At 38.5% G+C, this 16,831-nt stretch overlaps 1 protein-coding gene and 1 long non-coding RNA gene across 2 annotated transcripts in view; both read right to left on the bottom strand.

Moving 5' to 3' along the window:
• Nucleotides 1-16,831, bottom strand: part of LOC139988950 (uncharacterized) — a 229,357-nt gene that overhangs the window by 92,590 nt on the left and 119,936 nt on the right. Inside the window, exon 3 of the long non-coding RNA XR_011800236.1 lies at nt 9,145-9,332. This is a non-coding gene — a long non-coding RNA (uncharacterized lncRNA). The remainder of the gene's footprint in view (nt 1-9,144; nt 9,333-16,831) is intronic.
• On the bottom strand, nt 14,982-16,675 carry Aos1 (SUMO1 activating enzyme subunit 1). Its single transcript, XM_072006758.1, has 6 exons — nt 16,501-16,675; nt 16,157-16,328; nt 15,834-16,090; nt 15,566-15,747; nt 15,366-15,498; nt 14,982-15,277 (listed from the first exon to the last, which is right to left on the bottom strand). Exons 1-6 carry the CDS (start codon nt 16,596-16,598, stop codon nt 15,112-15,114), a joined length of 1,008 nt encoding a protein of 335 aa, XP_071862859.1. The 5' UTR covers nt 16,599-16,675; the 3' UTR covers nt 14,982-15,111.

Raw genomic sequence — 16,831 nt, 5'->3', positions numbered from 1 at the left:
TACGTAATCGTATCTAGCACTGCACAAAGCGCTCCACACACAGTTTGTTACTATTTCATCGATACACAGAAGACCAGGCAGTTTTAATCTTTACTTTACGACGTTGCTTTCGCAGGAAAACGAGCGAATCAACGTGAAAGCTTAGGGAGCAACATCGAGCGCGTAACAAGTGCGTCAAGAGGAGAGCACGAGCGTAAAAGCTAGGCTGAAACAGCCGAAACGAGTCGCGCAAATAATTAACGAAGAGTATTTTATTAAAACGTAAAACGCGTGTTGGAATCGAGGCTTTCCGTCAAACAGAAACGCCAACGACGTCGCTGTGCCTCGTATTGTGATTTCCGGGTTAATTAAGAGCGTCGTAAAATGTTTTTAAACCTCCCGCGTTACTCCAGCCAATTATTGTTTTTTTTTTTTTTTTTTTTTTTTTATTATAGACAACCAACTCGCCCGCGTCTTTTCGTAACGACTAGAGGGACCACGTTGTTCGCCCTTCCTAATGAATATCTAACGCGACGAGGACTTCTTTCACGAGGCCATAAAGTGTACGCGACACGTCGCGACCGGAGATAAAAGCTAGGATGGACGCGACATCCGTCGTTTTTAATTCCTCGTGAGCCTCTCTACGGATGGTCTGTTGTATAGATTCATGGAGAAGGAAGGATGAAGCACGACTTTATAGTCGTGGCAATAAAATAACCATTGTAATGTTATTAGAGAAATTATATCAGACATTTTCAAATTGAACCTAGATAGATGCATTGGAGAGTGCTTATAGAAAAGGTTGTAATTTAACAATTTTGTTTTTCTATAGGAAAATGTTCTACGTACGAATGAGAATGTTGTAGTATAGAATTTTAATGCAATTTCCCTCTCTAACTAGTTATTAGAAATGCCAGAAGACATAGAAAGAAATATAAGTGCCAATAAATTAATTATTTCTTAGCTTTTGTCTGTGCCAACTATCCAAAGTGTGAATGAAAATTGAGGTTTCTTTACAATTAAGAAGCGGAACATACTGGCACATATAGTTTATATTTTCCATGAACTTGAACTTCCTGAATGTATAGGCTTTCCTTCCTCCTGGAAATATTGTTTCTTGGACATTTTAAGTTGTTTCTTACAAGCATTCTTCAATTGTTTTACTTACTAAATGTAATCTGATAAATCTATACAAATCCGCAGTCTACTATGAAAATTTGATTACTATAAATTAGTTAAAGTCAACAAAATGTGCAACAGAGATTGCTTGATGAATAATCCATTTGAAGGTTTTACGGTCTCAACCAAGAAAACAGAAGTAAAACATTCCTATAGACTTAATAAATTGTCATATTATATCTATGACTATGAAAATGGACTACAAGAACTATATAATCATTTTAAAAAGTGTAAACACGTGTATGTTACCAACAATGAGTTTAAAATTATCAAAGTAACATAGAAAACGATCCTTCAGTTGCAGATATTGAACAATGTAGATTATCATATATATATATACAACTTGTTCAGATTTTTATAAAACTCCCCACGAAAAGTTTTCTATGATAAATGAAACTGTCGTTGCTATGCAAAGTTGTGTGGTTCAGTTAATCACGATCCGTGGTTCTATTTTCAAAAGCGACGAAATTCACGAAGAAGGGCCGACGGGGTAAACGTTCGTCATGAGATACACGTACCAGCAGAGTAGGACAAGAAACGATACAGTCGACGGTAAGGGAGAAACAAGATGGTAGGAGAGACAGCCAGTTAGCACTGTAACGGATCAGACCTAAGTACGTACTTAGTAGACCCGAAGCAGAGCCGGAGGCGTCTTAATCACGTAATTGCTCGCGAAATCCCGTGCCAGTGTATCCAGCCGCCTCTAACCACGGCGAACCAGGACATTCCGTGGAAAGCCAGCCCGAACAACCCCTTTTCGACCGTGGCTGCTACGCATCCACAAGGAGACGAAGATAGTCGATCCGACTACAAAGTGATCGCAAACTGCTGCAGGCCCGATATCTTCTTACTTATTCATCCGTCGTTTCGTCTTGGCAATCGAAAATTACTCGGTCGCCAAGGTTCGTAACCCTGACAGGCTTTCCCAACTGCACAGACTCACGAAAGTATTCAAACATTCGCAGACACCTTTTATGAATATATTATGTGCATTATACGAAACATTTTGAAATTTCACTAGTGTTTTCTCTGTTACGAGATTCGACTATCTTCGTTATATCGGAAAGTTTGGAACAAACTTGAAAATATTTAACACACACACATACAAAGGTATTTTCACAAAAGTATTTAAAGGATCAATTGTCTATTTTATTAATGAACTTCGGTATTCAATGAAACGATATTTAATATTTATATGATTTATGTGATAAAAAATTGAGATTTAAATATTTAGATTTGAAACATTAAATCTAAATATTTGATACCGAGACTTCGAGAACTTAAACTAGTACAAATTTCCTTTAAATACAAGCTTAATTAACTTCGTTCCACCCTTATCCAGCCCCTCGCTAAACTTCTAATCACCGACAAAGCACCCGCTATGCTGCATCGGCTTAATAAAAATTTGTCTCGCTGCGGGTGGCCACCGGTTTACGAGTTTTCTATGGAACACGGTGTCTGGGGTGGCTGTTTTCCGAAATGATAGTTACGATCACGAGCTAGCCATTGTTTCCCGTTCCCTCGATTCCCAACGATCATGAAGAAGTGGCTCTGCTCAATATTCAATAATTCGCCGGTCAGTCGTGCTCGCTCCCCTAGGGTCGTTCTCCGACCCACGCATAAAATATCGCCGAAACAAATCGGAAGTCGACAGTCCATCGAGTTCCACTGTCCGCCACGGAATAGAGGTTAACTCCTTCCGGTTTCTTCGACGAATATCCGCGACGATATCTCACGTTAATGGCGCTATTAACGATAATGTTCACGAACACAGTTCGCGATCGTTCGCGAGCACCACTCAACGAACAAAGAAACGATAATTGCCACCCTCTTGAAGGCTATACCCCTCCTTCGAAGACAAAGACGCAGTAGCTTCGATGGGAAACGAATAATGTATCACCGAATGCTAATTTGCATGATTGCTACCGGTAGCTTGTTATTTCCTGCAAATTTGCCCCGTAGAATTCTCTATGAGCCTGGCTGGTAGATACGCCCGATAGAATTCCCTATGAGTTAACTTTCCTGCACTGCGATTAATTCGCGGACTTCTCGATGAGTTTCCCTCGCTGTCTGCTGACTCGCGAATTTCCAAACGCTTTTCGAGAACATTTACTTGGAACCGAATGTGAGAAACAGGAATTCTTGCATATAGTTTTTGGAGAATTATATAATAAATATTATATTATTGAGGCATAGGAAAGGCGTACAAAAATCGTCAATAAAATACCTTGCGAAGAAATATTCCAATTATATACAGAGAAAAGCTACACTAATCTGAACATTGCAAGCAACGAACGAGATGAGAATCCACGACACGGGGGCACGATTTTTCGCGCCAGCCAGAAAGAAATATTCAAATATTGGATTTTAATAAACGATAAACAAGCCGACGAAGGATCGTACACGTAAAAATAGTGGGAATCTCAGCCGCCCCGAAAGAAAATAATATTCGAGACCGCGCCGATATTCGTCGTCTACGAAAACGGTGCGGCCTTACGTCCCAATGGCTCTAACGTTATTTCCAGCAAGATTTGCCTGAAATTTGCTTCCGTGCCCGTACCAGAAGCCCATAAATATGTAATACCTCCCATATCGTACGGTTTGCTTTCCGTCCGCCTCTATTTCTCTCTCTCTCTCTCTCTCTCTCTCTCTCTCTCTCTCTCTCTCTCTCTCTCTCTCTCTCTCTCTTTCTTTCTTTCTTTCTCTTGTGCAACCAACGGCATCCCCTTGCGCTTCGTGGCCCCGTCGCCGATTCACGGTGACTCTCGCAACCCCTTACGTGTTTTTGCGGGGCTGTAGTAGCTCGCGGCAATATAAGGGGAAACACGGTAAATCATTTGTCCCGAAAGAAAACACAATGCAATATCCCGGTCGTCCCGGTCGAGACGCCACCGCGTATGTCTCTCCTCTTCTCCCTCTTTCTAGCTCTCTTCTTTTCTTCTCTTCTCTCACCCTGCTTCGTATGCTTCATACTTGACTTTTCTCGTTCTTTCTTTCCTTTTCTTTTCGGTTCTTTTCTTCGTTGGTACTGGTATCTCGGTTCTCGCAATCTTGGCGTCTCCGTCGTTTTTCGGGGGAATCGCGCAAGCCATAAGTCAACCCCTTATATCGGCAGAAATGCTTTAAAGTGGCACGCGCTCTTATAAGCCATGTGCAACCATGGTAAGAGATGGTTTCGGCCGTTTACGAACAGAGGAAAGACGGTTGAAGGTAGAAAGGGATAGGTGGAACGTGTTTTATCGCCGCTGTTAAACGACCGACAAGAATGACACGCGGGCAGCCTTCGCGACGATTCCGAACGACGTGTGTCGTTAAAGTCGGCCCCCCTCGTCCGAACGGGATAAAATCAGTTTGATTTATGCTGCAAGGATTCAGCCACGCGAAGATTTGTATGGAAAGTACTCCACTTAGTGGTGGAAATTGATTACTGGAAACAATTCTCGTCAACTAAGGACAATCTTGAGGATGCAGCACGCTTGCCTTCGTTATCGATCATTCACATCTCGAGGAAAAAGAATTATGGGGTTGTTCTTATCAAGTGATCGATAGTTTTCACCAATAAAGGTTCATGGATGGATCGAATGATTCGGATTAAGCACGTGAAAGAAGGCTTCATGTTCAGGATCATCCATGTCCTCAGATTGATGCGACCAAATGTACCTACCGTGAGAACATGATTTACCTAAAGTGTACATGATTTGCGTGAAACGAGTGACAGAGATCGTGGAAGTTTTCTGAGAAAGCTCATCAATAAACTGTTTATTAACATTATTTCTATTTTCGAAACTGATAAATATCTAGATGAACGAAGTATGGAATAATCGTACGTACACTTTGTATCAGAGTTTCAGTCCAAAATGAATGATGCTTGTCATCCTACTAGGCGCGGACTAAAAACATCGGAAGATTCCCTCTCGTGTCTTGATCCCTTACAAAAATGACGATGTTATTGTTTTAAACGATCCTAAACAAGAGACAAAATCGGCTTATATCGATCTTCCTGAAGCATATTTCGTACGATGTGTACTTCAGAATTAAGTAGTTCTCGCGGACCTTTCGATATTATTTGTCCAAGCGGAGACATGGAAAAGGGCAAACAAGGTCGAGTGTCGATGGTACAGCATGAAATCGTACCTCGAACAAGGGGCTTACATTAGAGCCCTCGTGAGGTTGGCCAGGAAACTCCACATATTTCTCCCTCTTTGGTTATTGGCTATGGGTAGAGACGAAGAGAGAGAGAGAGACAGAGAGACAGAGAGGGAGTGAAAAAAAGAAAAAGGGAGAGAAAGTTGGGGAATAGGATGAAGTGGCAAGAGGAAGAGAACGGTAAACCGCGATCCAGAAAGCATTTCTCGACATAACCTAAAATAATGCCCGACAGAATCGAACAAAAGCATGAAATATGGACTGAACCGACGTCACCAGTCCCTCTGCCACACACGGTAACTTATGATACGCTTCCTCTCTCTTTCCACGCACGCTCCAAGGAAAACATTGTAACGCGACGACGACGTGCCCATTGTAATTTAACGGATGCGTTCCGCCGTTCGCGAGATTTTTATCTTTTTCTCCTGGTTTCGTCCCTCGAGGATTTCCCTTCTTTTTTTCTCTCTTCTATCTTTCCCGATTCGTCGAGAGTTGCGTTCTTTCCAGAGAAGTTTAAGAAGAAGTGGCTTAAAGCACCGGCAAGCAACGGGAGGAAACATGACAAATTCTTCTTGGCGAAGAAAGGAACGATTTAACGACTCGTCGCTGTACCGAGCTTTCTGTTCGTTGAGATTTTTACCACAAAAAAAGAGGAAAAACTCGATGTAACGAGATTAACAAGAGAACGATCTTTTCGCTGAGTTTCGCGGAGAGTGAAATGAAAGCGATTCGAGACTTACGATGAGGAAACTTTTAATAGGATCGAGCGAATAGTTTCGAATATGTAGACATTTTTTATATAGAATATTTAGATGATGGAGACAATTCATTTTTTTAACTGATTGGTACGAAATGCGTGTTTGAATCGGATGGTTCTCGTAGCAGACACGATAAGAACAAACTTACATCGATGTGTATATGTAGGTCCGAATAACTATATTACGTAAATATACGTAAATTTTTCTTCTAAACTCTACCAGTTTCCAATTTCCCATGTTTTCCTTTCAAAATAGATTCAATACCAGCGTAAGCTATCTAATTGTAAGGAAATTTTTTAACTTTTGCTTTCTGATGGCTATGACAGATACTATATTGCACGCCACAATGCTCACATTGTTAAAGATGATTACAAGATTTGTATCATGTAAAATAAGAAGAACTACAATAAAAAGATTAGATTTTTACTTCGACTATTTTATCTATGTCCCGAAATGGTCTACGAAGGTTCCATATAACCAGTTAGCTAATCTAAAAAAGCTCGTGAAAATCACTTGCTTTTTTCGTTGTTACACGAGGATCCCTTGAATTTGCGAAGAACCCACAAAGTACATAGCGACATTTTTTACCCATTTCTACGAATAATGAATGCTATCTGCTTACTTATCTACACTCTACAATATTCTAAAAGTCAATCGATTTCGCGGTATAGGGCCAAGAGTACGTGTTGTCCGGGGCTGTCGACCCTCTCCTTCTCCTCCTCCTTTCTAGTTTGTTCTCTGCATAGGCGTAAATTATAATGCCGGGGCTTAGAGACCGCCACTCTGACAAATTACAGGTTTGTTCTCCGGCCACCGGGACGCGCGTCGGAGATAGATTTCGTCGTTCCATCACCGTCGCTCTCCAAACCGGACCTCGCATGGCTATGCATATTAATTCAATTTCAACCCTCTCCGCGTTGCTCCCAAAACCTTCCACCTCCTCAGCCACGAACTTTTATTTTCAGATTTCTCTCTTTGTTCCAAGAGATCGTCTGTTCGTTTGCATCCTATCGTCTCATTTGTGTTAACAACGTTATGTTAAGTGTTTTAAGAACTGTACGTTATTGCTCTTGATTTTTCATCGAATATCTATGCTTTCGGAATATGTTCCTCGTGATATGAAATGGAGATTGACTTGTAGTAGTGTTTTGATTACGTCTTGTGCAATAATTTACCAATTAACAATATTACTAAATTGGCAAGCAACAAGTTATTGGTTATAGATTTCTCTATTTAACGTCATATGGAGTAATTGCTTGCTGGAATTTCTAAAATTTACATGTAAAATCTCATCTGTTTTGTTAATAACCAAGCTATGTGTAATAATATCAATGTAGATAATAACATAGATAATAATAATATATAACTAAGCTATTGTACAGAATATTCTACATAGAGCTAATAACGTATAACTCGCGACTTGTATATATTGTTAATGATAATTCAATTACGCAAGAGCGCCCACATACACGCGCAAAAGGTATATTTCATATTGAAGCAAATACGCGAAGCTTGTTGTGCAACGAAACAGTTATATTAAGACTGCTCAGATCGACGCTAAAAAACTTGTGTCACAGATCATGTTGTATCTAAGAAATATCCTTCTCGTCTTTAACTTCCATCCTCTCTTTTCGTCTCTTCTTTTGTTTCCTTCCTTCCTTTCTTTCTTTTTCCCACCCTTTTTCCTCGAATCGTAGAAATAAACGTAGCCATTGTCTAACTAAATGAAACAAGACTCGAAATCCCCTCTCTTAATCAGTATCATTACGTGGCTCTCTCCTAAGCCGCTTTATTCCCAGCGTATATCGTTAAGACTCTCGTCCACGATCCGAAGGAAATATCCGCGCGCTCCGCCTTCGTAAGACGACGCCGTTTCCGCTTCTCGTTTCCATACCGGCCGAGGGAATTAATTGCGACGACCGTGTCTTAATTGATAACGAACAGCGTTAAGTTCTCGCGTAATGTCTTTCCCGAAAGCGAGACAAGGGACGCGCGAATCAATGGAAAACGCGATGGAGGGTCAAAAGAGACGGAGTAAGATGCTCGTCTCCAGCCAGTCCAGACTAACGGCCGACAGTGGAAGCACAAGAGGTGAAATAATGCCGACCACGAAGCCGTATTTGCATTAGCTATTCGTTTGACCCTAAAAACTGTCGGAACTGCACTGGCGACTGCTCGTAAAGCCAGGCTATGTTACAAGGGAATCGTAGCTACGCTCGAAATCTGAAACTCGACTCGAGATGAGCCCCGAATTCTCGCGATTCTGTGATTGGGAGACGAGATTCGTTGGTAGATTCTTGCAGCGCGAAGATCTAAAGATTAAGACCTGACACTTCCCTCAGCGTACACACACTATATAATATATAAATTATATACACAGTTTCAAGAACTGAGGAATTATTTGCCTGGTAGTGTGCAGGTACTTTTCGCATAGTAATTATTATACACGTTACTGTTTGTATTGTATTTTAATTCATTATATAGACTGTCCAATTATGTCGTTAATTATATATTAAACCCGACGTGTAGCGTTGCAATTTTACTATTTATGATTTATAATTAACCATTCCTCATTTACATTTCTGTATTTCAGCATGAATATGAATAACATTCTATTGGCAAATATTACCGCAGAAAGAGGGTTGCACTTCCATTCTAATTTCCATCGATGACTTTTGCAAGCTACTGTTAATAGAAGCAGCACCATTTTGACGTGCTAAGCGCCCTAATATATCGGTGCTTCTCTTTAGAATTAGATATCCTTAAAGTAACCAATTTCGTAGCATTAAATCGATTAATAAAACGAAAGTTTCGATTGAAATAGTTTCAATGAAAAAATTACGAACGCTGCTAACTTTTTGATCTTTGAAATCAACCCCGTCGTTAATTTCATCAGCTCGAAGAGGATTTCGAGTTTCCTCGTGAATTAAAATGGTTCGCAAAGCTACATAACATGGCGATATCCCAAAGCAAGTCAGACACAATGTAATCAAGGATATCTCGCTGTGAGCAGTAAAACGCTGAATTACATGCATCATGCACGGCATAAAAATCCACGGAAGGAAGTATTCATACGACTCACCCCATAAATCGATACTTCGTGGAACGCTGGAGTCGTAGGTGCCTGGCAAAGAAAAAGAAGATGGTTGGTCACGGACGTTCCACGGGGTCAATCCTTTCGTTTCGTCGATCGCGTGTCTTCGGTGTGTCTCGACATGACGAATACACCACGGCTGGCCGCACAATGTATCAGATTTTACGAGCGGCCACCTAGAAAAAGAAAAACGAACGAAAGAGACGAGTGTGACAGAGGAAAGAAAGAACGAGCGAGAGAAGTTCGAGCGAAAATGGGGCGAAAAGGGGTGAAAGAGGTGAAAGAGGTGAAGGGACAAAGAGCAGCGACCGCGGGGGCAGATTTTATTACGTTATTTTGTTAATGCACTCGAAGGTTGGTGATCCACGCGCCTCCAATGTGCCACGAAAAAAATATTATGTCTTTACGGTCAGAAAATCAACCATGAAAACCTTTTATGCCTTCCTTCTTCGGGTTCGTTTGCAAAATTTCACCTACGCAAGATCTCGTCCTCGGAACGAGCAACGAAACTCCTTAAACGAGGTTGATAACAATGAAGGAAAATTATAGCGGTGTAAGTGAAGACTTTGTGAGTTTGAATTTAGTCACGTAATGTAACTTTTAAAAGTATCATCTCTCTGGTTTCACAATTAAATAACTTTTATCTTTGCTGCGATACGTTTTCATTACTTTAGGAAACATAATAAACGTAGAGCATTAATTTATGAGAACTACGTTTGTAGGTGACTTTTAAAGAAACTGCTAGATTACTATAATGTCTCGCACTACTGAAACTTGTTGGAATCGGATAGAATCCAATTATAAGCGGAATCCCATTTTTTTAAATTATAATTCAGTTATATCACTTCCGAATTTTCCACCTTATTGTCTACGCTATTACATTATTAAATTCATTGATAAAAGAAAAGTTCTCGTCGTAAAAGGGTGGAAACGCGACCACAAAACGGAACCTTGAAAATAGTTCCTTTGGAGGAAGAAGTTAATAAACCGAGGCTAAGTAGAGATAGAGAAAATAACACACTGATAAGGAGAAAACATCGTGGCGGTTTGGTATAAATAGGAAGCAGCTAGTAAACGAACGAAGTCGTAAGCAGTTGCCTCACGTACGCAATTTTTGCCGCCGCCGACGATCCTTGCCCGAATATTACAAGCGCGGACGATTTAGCACGGCGACGAACACAACGGCGACTCCCGTTGCATGTTTACACGGGGAATCGTAGGGGTTGTTGCCGGAAAGGTTAATTTTAGTCGGCCACCACCGGCGACGCTTGAAATCGCGTGTCGTAGGCGCCAGGCGTCGTGTTCTCTCTTTGACGAAGGGATTTTCCAAATTTTGTTCATTTCTATAAACATTGGCAGATTATTAAAAAACGGTAATTTGAATGATCGTTATAATATCATTTTTGTCATCGCTTAATCTTGTGTGTGCTAGGACAGTTACGTTATCGTACAAAGCTTAATTCCTTTCTTTGTTAAGCGTTAGGGAATCTCAATGATCTATTCCAGCTATATGTAATTTACTTCTTAAAAAATGTATAAGTACAATAATTATTTCTAATTCAATGTTTAACTGATACATTCGCGATGAATTTTCTCCTAGAAAAAGATTCGATCACGATTTTAAAAATTAACAAGAGATAAAGATCTTAATTTCCCTTCTGTTGGATTCAACGTAAAAAAAGAGTATTTAAACAGCTTCTTAATTATTCTTATAGCATCATCGACTTAGGTACCTACTGCTGAATATTTTATTAATTCTCGGATCTCGAGATTTTTTTAGACTTTCATCTTTGCTGCATAACATAAATATTCTTCGTGTCATAAATAAAAGATTACAGTACTTAAAAAGATTATCGAAATTAAAGACTATAATAGAAATAAAAGGGTTGAACGAATTGCGCGATGACGAGAGAAACTACTTTGCTCGGTTAAACTGTAAAATGCTCGGAAACTTCGATTTCAACGCTCGGAAGTCTTGATGGGAAGCTATTAAAGTTGCATATTTGGAAGAAACGCGACCAGTTTCTGGCGAAAATGGTACCTTTACGATTCGTTTGTACCGAGAGGCTTTACGGATAGCATTTAGAGTCGGCATTGCCTTGTTGTCTCGAGGACCACCTCGTTTTACGAATGGTCTCGCGGAGGCAACGCGTATCTGTCAATAAATACGCCTCGAGATATTTTAACAGCGGCAATAATTTTCGTCGCATCATAAATCAGTGTGTACAGCCGCAATGTGTAAAGGGCGTACCCTCTTCCCTTCGTTCTTTTTCTTCGTCTTCTTTCTTCTTTTTTCTTATTTCGTCTACGGTGGACTTTTGTCCCAAAAGTGCCCTGCAAACTACTTTATGTCCATATAATAAATTTTTTAATTTATTTCATGCTTAGACTTTGAAACTCGATAGTAAATTAGATCGACAAACGTTCGTTTACTTACGTTCGTCTTCAATTTGACAATTCGCAGTTAAGTAACCGTTACGACGAATCTTTCCTTTTCTCGGTTGAAATTTTCGGTATCATTGTACAAAATTACAAAATTACGTAAAATTATCGCGCTCATGATTTACACATTCGCTGCTATTGACGCATACCTTGCATCGATCCAATTGTCCAAGTAACGTTACTGCTTCGACAGGTGTGTTTTTGTTTCGATTTTATGATTCTTTCACAAGAGGAACGTGAAAATGAATAATCATGACACACTCGTTTAAGAAACAGAGAAATGAAAAATATGTAGGAGCCATAACACACGAAATCATAAACTGAAAATTGCAAAGTTATGTTTTCAAGAATAAAATCATTCAGGCGCGTTTGCGTGACGATAATTTCGTTTTAACGAGCAATTTGGTGGAACGTTCAAACGAGCATATCGCTGGAAATGAAACACGCGTTCCTCTACGTTTGCTCCTCCGCAGTCATTTAACATTCCTAGAGGCGTACGTGTCGTATTGATTCAATGAATGTACGCGCGGTAGCCGTGACAGTAGTCTTGGTAAATTCCTTACCTGACTCACGGGAAGTACCTCTACGTCTTCTAGCCTATTTGCCGTGAGATAATATCGCGAGTAAATTGTTGCGCAGGTCGATCATATTTCAGAACTACCGTGAGCATTTCCACGTTGCTGATACGCGAACCTGGCGAGTGTTCTCGCGATAAAACCATACCATTGCATCGATAACAGGTACGGTAGCTATACGATTTCGTACCAAAAACGACCCATATGATCTTTAAACTGCCATCTACGAACTGGTTAATTCCACGATTTTTTTCATTTAAAAAATAGCTTTACAAAGAATTTCAGGATTTATTCCGCTAAAGTAGCGTAAACTCTATGAATTGCAGTTTACAAACTAGTCAATTCCAGGATTTCTTTTTAATTAAAATCACATCCCACGAGCTGTATACATATTAATTAATCGTAAGATTTTTATATAAAACAATATTTAACATATTAAGTGTATTTAACAATAACACATAATAATATATTTAACATTCAGATAAATTTTATATATATATAACTAGCCTCTGCAAAGTGATGAATTCTAGAATATTTTGATTTAGGAACCGTATGCATAAATTCTATACGCTGTGCTCAACAAATTAATGAATTTTAGAATTTCTCCACTTAGAACTCCGCTCTATAAACTACCCTTCACAAATTAATCAGTCTGGTAATTCCTTAGGATCTAAACCACCCTCTGCAAACTTGTTCGGTTACAAAGTATATTATAAAGAATAAGCCTTTACAAATAGCTTTTACAAACTGATGGATTCCACAATTTAGTAACAATAATCTAAACTCTAAGCCCAGAAATTACGTTTACTAACGGAAATGAATTCACTGCTCAGAGATTCAAACAATCTCCGCCCATTCGCAACGACGAAACTTTTTATCTGTCGCCCAAGCAAAATTCTCGAGACCGAGACAGACTCTTTTCCGGCAGAATGACGATGGACTATTAAATTTATAAATCACCAGTCAACACAATTGGTCGCGCTCGCGGACATGTGACGGCACATCAGTCACGTAACGGTTCAACCTAGTCTGGACCAGCAGAGCGAACGCGAAGGAGCGTACCAATGCGAATTAAGGGAAGCAAGGGTGACCAGTTCGTATACGAGTTTCGGCTGAGTTAATGGTTTTTCAACGAGCAGGAGACACGCGAGTGAAAGCGCCTCGTGAAAGATAATTCGACAGCCGTGAAAGCACGTGCACGCATCGTTAAGGAACCCGACTGTACACGCCTGTAAGTACCTGTAATTGAGGAGGAGGAGAAGGAGGAGAAGGATAAGGATATACATGAGGAACATTTGACAAGCTAATTCCTCGCGTTTACGTACGATCGTTCGCGATGATCATTGGGACACGCAACATCGTGTCCATGGGAAAAGACGATACGTCATAGTGCTTCGGTGAAAAACGAATCGATTCTCAAGCACCTACGTACGAAACTGATATGCGCGGACAAGGAAGCAAGGTATGATACTTCGCGCGAAAGCAATGGATAAAAGCTTGGCGTAGGATCATCGCGTAATTAAATAATTTGATGCTGGATAACTTGTCTATACCTATCAGATTTCATATTGTTGTTCACGTTTATTAAATCTCTTCGGATTGGGTTAGATAATATAGTAAAATATCTGATTACACTCATCAAGAAAAAGGTAATTACGAAAGTTGAGACAGTGTACGAGAAAAGTAAATAGACGGGTATAAATAATGGAGACGTGCTCCGTTTCTCCGTACTTATCAGACTTGGTGACGCTGTTCATGTTTATTACATCTTTCATGGTGTTAGGGTAAAATAAATATCAAATATCTAACACGGTACAGTATTTGATTACCATCGCTAAAATAGAGATAGCAATGAAAATTAAAAGAATCTGTGAAAAAAAAAAAATGAATATGATGGATATGAATAACGTAAAAGAGAGTGAAATAGGTAAAATGTTATACACATGCTCGCAGAATTAAATAACTTGGAAAGTAAACCTCAATCAATACATACAATCGATTCTTCTACGCTTTGAAATACCCTGTATATTGTATATATTTAGAGACTTTGTTGAAATTCTCGTAGGATAAAGTCGATTAAACTTGGACATTGAAAAGTGATGGGATTTCATCAGGGAGATTGCACGAAAGGGTACAACGTTTTAAATAATGTCGAAGCATAAAAAGAGATTGTCGCGGCAACGAAGGTAATATCGAGCGAGCCGATAAAGCATAACGAGCCGTGCTCCAACTCGACTCCCCCTTTTCCAATTTTTCAATTTCCATTTTACGTTTCCCACCGCGTTTTCCACGCGAAAGGACACGAAAAAAATCCGCAAAGCGGGTCACAAATTGCCCCGGCGGAAGCCGGGAAAGTGAGTCATATTTCCACGTACACGCGACGACCCCTTCGTTTCCAAGGATTGTACACGTTGAACAAAAATATCTTAGAACCCGTGCGAGCTGTGATAAACTACATTTACGTATGCATTTGACTTTTATATGCCACGAAATGAAGAACATGGAAATGCAACATATATTTAATATATACATTGGAAACCTCGGCAATTCGCAATTACAGCTCCAAAACTCGAGCGATATGTTCTTTTCGGTTTTGAAGCGAGATATAAGAAGTGTAATGTAATTCGAAGTGAAAGAAATCCTGAATCAAGAATATATGCCAGGAAAGCCTCAAAAAATATTCTTTCCTGAAATAAATGTATAAAGAATTCCTGACATTTTATGATAATGTGATTACACATAATATTGAATTATTTGTGGATACTAACTTCTCATTAAAGACGAATAAAGCATAAAGGAACATAGCTGTAACACAATAGTATCTTTCTTTATTTTTTAGCAAATTTATTTCATTCTTATGGAATAAAACATGGGATAAGAAATTATGAAATAGTTGGTATACAAAAGAGCACTTAAAACATACCACTCTGCAAAATTATTATGACTGACCTAATCTTAAAATCTTTCCACACAATGTATCTGGATTAAAAACGAACAAATTATTATGTGGTGTACCTTTTTGTGAAACTGTTTTAATTATTTCTTGACCCATAATACCTCCAACAATGGCACACACTGGACTAATTTGAGCGTATAAATCACCCCTGAATCAATAATAAATTTTACTATATAATTTTTAATAGATTAAACGTTAAACTTTTTAAATAATATAACAATTTTTCTAATACATACTCGACTAAATGATTTATTTTATTCTCAAGATCGTATTTTTTAATAATTGCTGCAGCTTCAGCCGCAAAAACTTCAGAACCTCTTTCACTGGGCAATGGATCTTTGCCATACTTTTCACGATAATTGAGCATTACTAAAATAAGAATACATAATATAAAAATGTCCTTAGTATTATAAAAATCTTTTTTCAAAACACTTACTTAATATCATATAATATATTTCTGAATCTTTAGGAAGAGAAGATTTTGTAATATTTAAAATTGATTTAAAAGGTACAAAAGTATCTACGTGTCTTTCAGTTACAACAATATTTTCAAATTTGTCCTTTTGCATAGGTTCACCGCTTTCCGAGATTTGTATTTTCTTTGTCTGTACTACATCTCTGTGAAATAAATTAATTCTTACTTTTAATAACTTACATTCATTAATAAAACCATTTCCAAAAACCTGATTTAGAAATCTACTTACTCTGCATATTCATGAGTCATTAAATCAGCAAAAGTATAACCTAGCGATCCCCATACATCTCCACTAAAGAATTTAGTATTATGTTTTCTACATGCTTCGTTAATCCTCTTTATTTGCGTAATAGTACATTGTGTTGCACAGACTACGTTGAATTTGCTAAAGTACTTATCTGGTTTATCGTCAACATTAGATGTATCTGCTTCTACATTAACCATAGGGTTTAGACTTCGTGCTCTCTGCACAGATGCTTCAGCCCTCTATAAACATGATTTTCATATAAATAATATACCTTCCTCTATATCTGAAGTTGTTTGTTTACCTACATTTTTTCCAAGTAATTCTCTAGGTGCTAAAAATTGTGAGCACCGGTCCTGAACTGTTACATTTCTGTGATCCAAAAATGTAATTGCTTTAACACCTGCTAATATAATGTTTTTTGCTATTTCTGCTCCATATCCATTTAGGCCTATTAATAAAATTTTCGCCTCTCGTAACCTATAATTGTTTAATATTACACATCAACTCAAAAACACTTATAAATCGAATGTTTATATTCCGGTAATTAAATATATATTGATAATGTATTTCTTAATTAATTGTATAAAACAATAACTTATATTATATTTTGAAACTTCAGAAATTTTAGGTTAGATTGTATTTTACTTGCCGTTTCTGTGATTCTAAACCCCATAATCGAATTTGTCTATCGTATAATTCAGCTTCATGATCTGTTAGTTCTACATTTTGACTTTTGTCTCCAACCATATTCAAAAATGTGATTTAATACTTGAAAATCTACTACCGCCAAAATCACGGTCTAAAATTTCGCCGACGTTTACGTTTCGTAGAATGCAGCCAACGTAACAATATATTAATTCAAATAATAAGAACAGGCGACAGTCATTCAGTACTCAATACATTATAATACTTAATGTAAATAATTTACCCAACAAAATTTTGTTCGTTAATTCTATATGTTCGAAATATAACGCAGTAAA

This window comes from Bombus fervidus, chromosome 7 (assembly GCF_041682495.2).
Source record: "Bombus fervidus isolate BK054 chromosome 7, iyBomFerv1, whole genome shotgun sequence".
NCBI classification, from domain to species: domain Eukaryota; kingdom Metazoa; phylum Arthropoda; class Insecta; order Hymenoptera; family Apidae; genus Bombus; species Bombus fervidus.
The sequence above is the reverse complement of the archived record's forward strand: the minus strand, read 5'-3'. Positions and strand labels throughout refer to the sequence as shown.